At 37.2% G+C, this 9,678-nt stretch overlaps 1 protein-coding gene across 1 annotated transcript; it reads right to left on the bottom strand.

The window, feature by feature from the left end:
- Positions 1 to 1,803: 1,803 nt before the first annotated feature.
- On the bottom strand, positions 1,804 to 9,600 carry LOC116303500 (uncharacterized). The gene is made up of 15 exons (XM_031713054.2): positions 9,531 to 9,600; positions 9,232 to 9,323; positions 9,030 to 9,063; positions 8,263 to 8,325; positions 8,064 to 8,172; positions 7,550 to 7,636; positions 6,336 to 6,380; positions 5,666 to 5,740; positions 5,533 to 5,588; positions 5,066 to 5,186; positions 4,590 to 4,682; positions 4,380 to 4,435; positions 3,678 to 3,787; positions 2,698 to 3,415; positions 1,804 to 2,165 (listed from the first exon to the last, which is right to left on the bottom strand). The coding sequence occupies exons 1-15, from the start codon at positions 9,590 to 9,592 to the stop codon at positions 1,862 to 1,864; spliced, it is 2,025 nt and encodes a 674-aa protein (XP_031568914.1). The 5' UTR covers positions 9,593 to 9,600; the 3' UTR covers positions 1,804 to 1,861.
- Positions 9,601 to 9,678: the final 78 nt, after the last annotated feature.

The raw sequence follows: 9,678 nt of genomic DNA, 5'->3' as shown, positions 1-9,678 counted from the left end.
CAAGTTGAACCAGTCGCTTTCCCCCTCGCTATCGTGGAGAGAAAAAGTGACCGTTCATTCGTGTCACATAATACATGGCCGGCGCTAACCTTAGAACGGAAAGACCGAGCTAAACCTTAGGCGCAGTTTAAAGATGGTGTGTGAGATGAAAAAACCGACCAGCACTGCATAAAAGACAAATAGCAAATCCTCCATTCTAAATCAAACAAGACGTATTTAATAGATTTGTTGATCCAGGTCGTCTCCAGTGATGTCCAGCGTTGCCTTATTGAAAAACTAACCTAGAATTGGCCAATTGACCCTGGCAAATGCCAGTCAAAAACACTAGCCCCCACCTAGATTTACACGTGGTAGCTTCTCCTAAACATCTCTTAGGGCTTCGTATACTCAAAGCCCTGCCAATCCTATACCTAGTCCTAATATTCTTTCTTTGACTTGCATATAAAACGTAGAGCCAAAATTTATGGACAAAATGTTTTAGGAATACTTATTGCAATTGCATGTCAAAGAAATGTTTTATAATGTTTCATATTCGATTTAGGAACCGACCAAGCAACCCTCTTTAAATAAAGCCACACTGATAACTGGAGCAAGTAAAGAGCAAAAAAAGCAAACGCAAAAATGCCAACGCCGAAATACTGAAGTTTTTGGGAAAAGTTTTATAACTTGCTCGAGAATCGTGTGTTAATATTTACTCTTTTTTATAGCTGACCAAGCCACACTTCAGTTGTACTTTGTATCTTGCTTGAGGCCATCAATACCTGAAGACAAAACGTGTACTGAATAAGTGGATTTACATACTAAAAATGCAAGAGGCCTCTACAAAAATGGTGTGCTGTGGTTTTGAAAAATATTTCTGAATAACTAAAGCACTTCTTTCTGTCTTCATTTGATAAGAACGAATTTCCACCTCTCAAATAAACATTTAAACAATTTCTTTTTTTACAATTAAGTCTTTCTATTTAATACAGAATATTTTAGTTTTCGAGAACCGTACGAGAAAACAGTTTTTGACTTTCAACGACAATTAATTAATGTGGAAGTTCTTTCGATTGTGAACGGCTTTGCATTTCCAATTCCATGGGATAACAGCTGAACTTTACAAATGTTTGATAAAAAATCATAAGAAATTTCTTCTAAATATTTAGTTTTAGAGATTAAAATTGGCAGGAAGTTCATAGATATTTTAAAACCAAAGGGTTTTACTCGCAAACTTACCATTTTTCATTCAACTGTTCCATCAAAATTCGTTCAGTGAATGAATTTGAGTGCAGGCAAAGGTTTTCAAACCCTTGACCACGTGATATTTTAATGTCAATCACACAATTTCATCCAATCATATGGTACCATTAAGAAATCACATGTTGCACGTGTATACTGTAATTTGATTGATTGGTTTATACGAAGAGTGTTGATTAATAAGGGCGAGAAGTCATGCCGGATTGCAAATCTCGTGCATGCCTTATTAGGTATATTTTGGTCACCGAGTCAGTGTTTTGCAGAAAGGTGTAAAAAAATAACGAGAAGTTTTATGCGGTACAAAGCTCGTGCTTGCGATGCGCTTTCATCATTATAGGTGCAAAACATGACAATTTCTTTCGTAAAACCAAAGTTATTTCGACGCCAATTCGCACTTGTCGCCTGAGTTTTTAAAGAAAGAAGGGGAACTGAAAAAGGAAAGAAGGAAGGAAAAGACAAAGGAAAGAACCGAAGAGAAAGAAAGAAAGGAAAAAGAAAGATTTCGTCACTTGCAAAGTGGCGCATTGTACAAGCTTTTCTAAAAGAAAATTTAACACCCACAAATTATGTGACTGTACTTTTTTATTACGAAAATAAATTATACTTTTCAGCATTCTTTACATTAATCTTTTCCCAAATCAGCACTATCTCTGTAAGGTGTTACATGCAGTTTTTCAACCTCATCTTCATTTTTTTGGGTTTTATCCAAGCCGTCTTCAGATTCGCCTTGGTTTTCCGTATCACTTGGTTCGCTGTTTCTCGTTCTTCTGTGTTTGTGTTTTTTGTGCTTCTTTTTTGATTTTTTGTGGTGTTTGTGTGAAGAGCGGTGTTTTCGTTTTCGATGGTGACTGCTGGAGGAAAGAGAACTTCCGTCACTCTCAACGCTATTCTTTTCTTTTTCTTCTTCTTTAGCAGTTTTCTTTGACCTACAATCAACACATTAAAAAATTTTTCACAACTGGTGTTGACTGAGTTGCCAAAACATGAAAAGTTTACTGTAAACTAATTGTCCATTAGACATTTCGAGGTCTGAGGAAAAAACTAGTCGAGTTGGCATCGCAGTGCATTGTGGGGACTATTTTTGGGGACGAAATATAGACTCCATCTTTAAAATGTCCCATAAGACAGTCCCACAATCCATTGCGATGTCAATTTTTTGGAATAGGTAATACTTCTAATGGGATGGAAGGAGAGGAAGAAAAAAGGATGGAGCAAGCGGAGTGGGGAGACGGGGGAAATAGAGGGGGGAATGGAAGGGGTGATTGGAGGACGGGAATGGGGTAAGAAGAGGAAAAAGGGGATGAGGGATGCGAGGGGGTGTTAAATAGATGGGATGTAGAGTGGGATGGGATGTAGAGTGGGATGGGATGCAAAAAGGGAAGGATAAGAGTGGAGAAATTAGATTCAAGATCAAGTTGCTCGCAGGTAAAATAACACTGAATGTTTTAGTATCCTCACCTTGTATTGCCATCTTCCTCGCTGTCACTGCTTGTACTCCAGTCGTCACGTGACCTCATGACATTCAATCTCTCCGGAAGATCGTTTTGTGCTTCATCATTGCTCTCGCTGTCTGAATGTCTTTTTCGTTTTCTTCTGTCCTTGGTTATACTTCTTGAACGCGAATGTCCTTTTTCACTGTCTAAACTGTTTTTCTTCATATCTGCATCCCCATCACGATCGTTACGCCGCTCACGACTTTTATCACGTTTTCTGTAATGCTCTTTTTCACGTTCGCGATCACGTTTTTTATCGCGATCGCGATTTTTGTCACGATATCTTTCATGGTCACGGTCACGGTAATCATTACCATTATGACTTTCACGGTCCCTATCACGTTCCACGTCACGACCGAAGCTGTCACGCTTATCGCGGTCTTTACGACTATAACGCTCGTGGTCCCAATCACTTCTGTCCCTACTCTTCCCCCTCTCATAATCCACACGTCGTTCTCTTCTTCGTACGCTACTTTCACCACGATGTCTATCCCGTACGCTACCCTCCCTGGACTCTCTTCTCCAGTCCACCGAGCTTCGTTCGGATCCTCGTTCACTGTAGGGCGTTCGGCCTGGGGACAAATCATCTCGGTCCATGTTTCGAAAGGCGTTGCCAGGGTTACGGTACACGTGTAAAAAGTTACAATTCTTGCCACGTGGGCATTGTTTGCGAGTGAACAGCCCTGGGAAATAGAAGACAGACAAACTCTTAAAAAAGGACTTTGTAGCCTGCTACAAACATCTAAGCCCGATGATTGGTCGAACATCGAACATACGGCCCCCAAAAAATGTCGTGGAGGAGCACGTGCCCTCCCCCCCCCCGGCCCCCCTCCCGGTTCCGCCGCCCCTGCTCAACAGTGCGACGAAGCAAATCTCTTCAATAGTTTAAGTGTGTTCTATACTATATATTTCATAGCCCAAATTTCGTAGGTTCTTTGCACTCACCACATATAGCAGACCTCCATTTGGTAACGGGTGAATATTCACAGGAAAGTTGTTTGCCGGCGTACCAACGACCATTGAATGCAGCAAACGCTTGGGCGCATTCCTCCTCACTGAAGAAAACAAAAGAAATGTCAATATAGCAAGCAACCAGTACATTAACGAGGACTGACCACATAGGATGAGCAGGAACAAGCCCAACAATCGAGATTGGAAAGACGACAACAGCAACAGTAGCAAATAAACCAAACGCAAACAAATAAGCGACATAAAAGACGACAACGGGAAAAGACGGTAATTACAACGGACGAGACAACAACAAAAACATCAAAAAATCATCAAAAACAACAGCGACATTAAATTCTCATTATTATCACATCTTCACTGTCATCATCCTTATTCTCATCACTATCATCATCATTCTCAAATCTATCGTCATCATCATCATCATCACTATTATCATCATTCTCAAATCTATCATCATCATTATCATCACTATCCTAATCATCATCACTATCATCATCATTCCCAAATCTATCATCATCGTCATCACTATCATCATTATCATCACTATCATAAAAACGATTATCACCTTCATCACCATGACTAACAAGAACGCTATCATCATCATCATGCCAGGGACAGCTGCATCATCATCATCACCAAAAACAGCAGCAGCAACAACAACGAAATAACGTAACATACCTTGAAAACTGGACATAAACATTTCCCCTAAGATGTGGTTCATGGTTACAGCAAACCTAAGAATAAAAAAATAATACTTAATAATACTTAATAATACTCCAATAGAAGTTTTAACACCATAGAACAAGCTGTATAGATTCATAGCATTACTTCTGCCTTTAGTGATATTCATGACAATATTAGAGGGTATTAGAGGGTATCAGTATTTACCTTAAACTGGACAACCTTTCCCACTTTCTCAAACTCAGGCAACACATCATCAAAGAATGATTTGTATCGCTCATAAGCTTCTTCTTCGTCAAACTGCAAGAAAATAATTGAATGAATATTGAATATTGAAATCTCATGCACATACCCTGGAGAATGACAAGCTCTATTACTCATTGTAATTATACAGATTCTCATTAATCCCATATAGGTAACTGCCCAATTATTTTCTTAATTGGACAGGTCTTGTTGATATGGGATTAATTAGGCAGCTATATAATTAATAGGTAATGGGATTTCATGCTCCCCAATCAAGAAATAATTAGACTCGAAAAATTCCTCTGACTGCCAAATTGGACTTAGCCTATGGCCTCATCCAATTTTGTCAGTCCTCAGAATTTTCCTTGTCCAATTATTTCTTAAATGGACAGCATGGAGTCCTATTACATATATTAATCTTGAGTTATTGAATTTGTTACCTCTAGTCCTGTATCATGGTCTGCCTCATCTAACATTGTCTGTGATAACCTGATATCTTGGTACATGTATGGGATCATTAATGTTACACTGGACTGTAACCGTGGATGCACGCGAGAACACCTGTCAATACAGACAAAGTAACTGTTGAACATCAAAGATAAATAACTATTTGCGACAATGAAAATTTGTTGTACTGATAGTGGTGCTACAAGAAATATTTGCGCTGCAACTTGCAAAGCAACATGCTGCTTGAAGCTGCATATTTATGTTGTCCATATTACAGAACCTTAATCACCAATAAATCTACGTGTTGTGATAGCTGCTCTGTAGCTTGCAATGTACCCATATTAACACGTGATAATACGTGTACAAGAAACATTTGTTCAGAAACTTGCAACATAACATGCTGCACTACAAGTCACAATTTTGTACCCATATTACCACACCCTGAAATCCATTTACTAACCTTTCACCAAACCTACAGGCTCCAGTCTTGAGGTAAAATGAACAGTTCACTGTGTCCTAGAAAACCAAGTAAAAAAAGACTTTAGTACTGACAGCACTTTAAAAAAAATATTCACAACAGCATCAATGCATACCAGTTCCGTGCCGTAATTCTGGTTGTTTGCTTGTGGTGCAAGTGGGTTATGCCATGCCCCATCTTTAGATGAATCCTGAAGAGAAACAGATGTTTGGATTAACTATGAATATTTAGCAGCATCCAAGATTAACTCACAAATAATGGTTCTGACTCATCAATAGAGAGCCAATCACCATTGCATCAGTTTTCTCCAATGGAATAAAAATCTTGTCCTACGAACAACTACACAGTATTTGTCTTAAAGAGTAATACAAGGATTACAAGGCAATTTTCTATTCTTTTTGCAGGACAGTAAACTATTAAGACAATTTATAATCAAGTTTCCATGATAAGAGTTTAAAATCTGAGATAATAGACTTATCCCGAATTCGCTTGACTGACCACGAAACAATGGTTTCAAGTCGAGGTTGAACTTGATGAATAAAAGAATCAAGTACAATCTCAACTTCAAACCATTGTTTCATGGTCAGACAAACGAATTCAGGAAAGGTCTATTCCAGATAATTTTTAAGCTTGTGGGACATAGCAGAAGTAATGAAGGGAACTTGGAACCATAGGCTAATGAGACAGCACAGAAAGCCCAATGGCAATTCCTTCCCATTGCAGCAGAATGATAAGATTTTCTTGCAGAGATGATTAGACCAAACTTTGTACTCTTTACTATTTACCTGTTCTGGTCTGGGTGTTTTTTCCAACTCTCTAAAAACAGCATCCTGAAGAGCAAAATGAGACAACAACTTTATCAAACATTGCAATTTAAGTATTTCATTACATTTAAGCTCAATTTGGAAATTTAAGTGATTTTTTTTACAAACCTCATGATTTTAAGAAAAATTGTACCAAAATGAAGAAAGTGTCAATCAATACAAAAAGACGTTTTTTAAATGCTATTGAAATATATTTAAGGAATCCATACACAGCTTATTATTGTTCATGAAGATAAGACAAGACACCCAAACTAAACGTTCTTAAAAATATATAAGGTTTTTAGCTAAAACTTTTTTGGCCTGTGGGAAGCCCAACTTTTTCTATTTCTAGTTAAAACAAAACTAAATTTAGATTTTAGAAATTTCAAAATTTTCTCCATATTTGGGACAATAGGAGGGTTAATAGATTTCAAAACAAATAATCAGAAAATTGTCCCTGTCTATAGTCAACTTTTAAAATGTTGCTGATCCTTTTGGAAGTTGGACTTGTACATCATATACGAAAATCATGAATGATTATGAAATCTGTTAACACTAAAATGAGAATATTGTGGAGTAATAATAATACTAATAAAAGATACAAGATCCAAGTCAAGTAGCCATGGAACAAGGTAGTAAAATGCCACACCCAGTGCCGACCATGGACCTGCAAATCTGCTTGCTGTCAATCACAATTGACTGAGGGTCGTGTCAGTTAGGTTAAGGATTGTACACAGTTCAATATTGGAATAAGCCAGCATGAGGATTCTATCGGCTTCTTGAAGGTTGCAAGGAAAACTGTTAACGAGTAGGACTTGTGCTGAATCATTTGGCTGTCTAAGAGACTCCATTTGTTTCTTCCTTTTACAGTTTTTAGTTTTTGAATCAAGTCAATTTGAATTGTTTAACAGTCTGTTTTACCAAAAGATTTGCTAAGATTTCTGCTATAATGAAAAAGTAACGTCAAGATGTTGTCCCATGAATCAGTGCCCTCCTACTAGTTACCAGCTTTCTACGCAACCTCTGAAAAGCCAATAGCTGTATATTTGATCAAAATATGTATTACTTTTGATGATAATTACACTCTGGAATGCAGAATAAAGTGAATTTAGTTTCTAATCAAGTTATAACTTTTCTTTTTAAGTGGATATATTTAGGTAAGTGATAACGAATAGCTTGGCCAACTGTAGAATCACCTCTTTCTTCTGTATCTCCTGTTTTTTCTTTTCTTCTTTTTCTTTCTTACTTTTCTCTTCTGCTTCCCATTCCTCTTTTATTCTCCTCTGTAGAAAATGATAAAATCCCATTCATGAGACCCAAGTAAAAATTCCAAATGCTGTAGCTTGAGTGGCATTTGCGGCTAATGCCTCGTCTCTCTCGCTGTGAGTCCAAGGGATCGGGTTGCTGGTTCAAGCCCTCCAGTCGCCACATGTGAATTGAGTTTGTTTGATGTGTTGTTCTCTCCTATGCTACGAGGGTTTTCTCCGGGTTCTCCAGTTTCCTCCCTCCATAAAAATCAACATGTGAGTTGAGCGTTGTGTGAAATGGAATATTGAATGTAGTGGTAGTGCGTGTGCGCGAAAAGTGTCCCTAATTAGTGTGAAAGCGCTAGAATGACTAGACACTTAAATAATATTAAAGTAATTTATTTTTTGTATTGGGCTCCATGTGTAGAAGAGGAATCCAAACAAGGTGCGATGAATAACATACCTCTTGTTCAAGTCTCTCTCTTTCTTTCCTCTCTTCCCTCTCTTTCATTTTTTTAAAAGCCATCTGAGCTAAAGCTTCTCTTTCTAGCCAAAGTTGCTCTTTTCTTTTACTGTGTAATATAGAAAAATAGATGTATCAATATCAGTGAACATGGAACTGGAGCTAAAATATAATGGTTTGAATTAAATTCTCTACTTACCTTTCTTCTTCATCTTGCTTTCGTTTTCTTTCTGCGGCTCTTTCTTTTGATTCTTGTTTTGCTCTGAAAATTAAAGCAGTATTTTTTAAACCAAACATCAAGTAGGACAGAGTTTAATGGTTTTCCCCTTGATTCAAGGGTTTTCTCCATATCATATTCTCTGTCCAATTCCAATTTAATCTGTAAGTTATAGCCATACCCTGAGTTTGATCATTCTAGGGTTGTTTCAGGGTATCGATAAAATGTAAATTTTTTTTGGTGGGGTGTATTGAGGCACTAAGAGAATTAACTGTTTCTGCCAAGGTACAGTATCTCTGCATCCTCCAGAAACCAGGGGGGAAGTTTTGTGGCTCGTTTTTTTGCTCCCAGAAAAAAATACCACTGGACACAAAGTCTGTTAGAGCTTGTTCCAAAGATCCTAATTCAAAATAATTACGCCATCACATATTTGTTTACATATACTTGATCCTTATTGGTTGATGCTGATCACTGCTTGCAGTTTAAAGCTTGAGACCTCCAAACTTGTTTTACACATTAAATAGGCACAGTCTATAGTAAAGTTTGGTTGATACTTAAGTACATGTACAGTACATACATGCAATGAGAAAGGTTATCAACAATTTCCAATATTCAAGATAAAACTATGGAAATTAGATTAAGATGAAGCAATCCTTTTTATAATGTAGCACATGCTTGTATACAAAGATATTTTGAATATATCTTTAAATGTTTGTCAGATGCCATAAAAATATATGTTATCTACAAACCTGTAGATTGGATCATTCTCATATCTCCATTTCTCTGTCGAAAAAATAATTATCAAATTAATGTCTTTTAATAAATTCTCTGGCATATCCTAATAATATATACCTTCCACGAAGTTCTTATATTCACAATTACTAAATAAACTGTAAATTACATTAACTTTCACAAATAAAAATGAGTAAGGTATTAACGTCTCAGACCAACCTTCTTCCTCCAACTGCTTTCTTTTTTCTGCTTCTCGCTGTCTTTTCACACGACGTTTCTCTTTGCGTAGAAGTCGCCTCCATTTCTTGTGACTTAAATAATAACGTTAAAATAAAGATAACTTGGATATCATTTCTTGTCAACGAAGGCACATGTGGTTGAGCTGAGTTCACAGAGGACTGCATTGTTAAATTTTACGTTTGCTCTATTTTTCTACATTACAAGGCAAGAAAACCTGACAGACCTAAAGAACAGATGTTGATCTATTGTGTATATATTTAATTTTTGTGCTAAGGTACCTCAATTTTGTTTTTTCTTGGTTTGTTTTCGCCTCATCTTCAGCTTCTTCTTCGACCGCCATCTTGAATCTTGCTTTCTCCCTTCACTAGTGCCAGACCCATGGACAAGTGTTACCAAAGGTAACCCATAACAGTTCTGAAGTCCATA

Source organism: Actinia tenebrosa, unplaced genomic scaffold (genome assembly GCF_029948245.1).
Source record: "Actinia tenebrosa isolate PJP-AT-01 unplaced genomic scaffold, QUT_ActTen_1.0 PGA_scaffold0__85_contigs__length_37466705, whole genome shotgun sequence".
NCBI classification, from domain to species: domain Eukaryota; kingdom Metazoa; phylum Cnidaria; class Anthozoa; order Actiniaria; family Actiniidae; genus Actinia; species Actinia tenebrosa.
This window is presented reverse-complemented; position numbering and strand designations above follow the sequence as displayed.

What these genes read in the sequence shown, in the direction of transcription:
- LOC116303500 (XM_031713054.2), bottom strand. Translation starts at nt 9,592, where the DNA reads ATGGCGGTCGAAGAAGAAGCTGAAGATGAGGCGAAAACAAACCAAGAA. An exon ending in AAACACCCAGACCAGAACAG is followed by an intron (nt 5,741 to 6,335) that starts GTAAATAGTAAA and finishes GTTTCTCTTCAG; the next exon opens with GATTCATCTAAAGATGGGGC. An exon ending in ACCATGATACAGGACTAGAG is followed by an intron (nt 4,683 to 5,065) that starts GTAACAAATTCA and finishes ATTTTCTTGCAG; the next exon opens with TTTGACGAAGAAGAAGCTTA.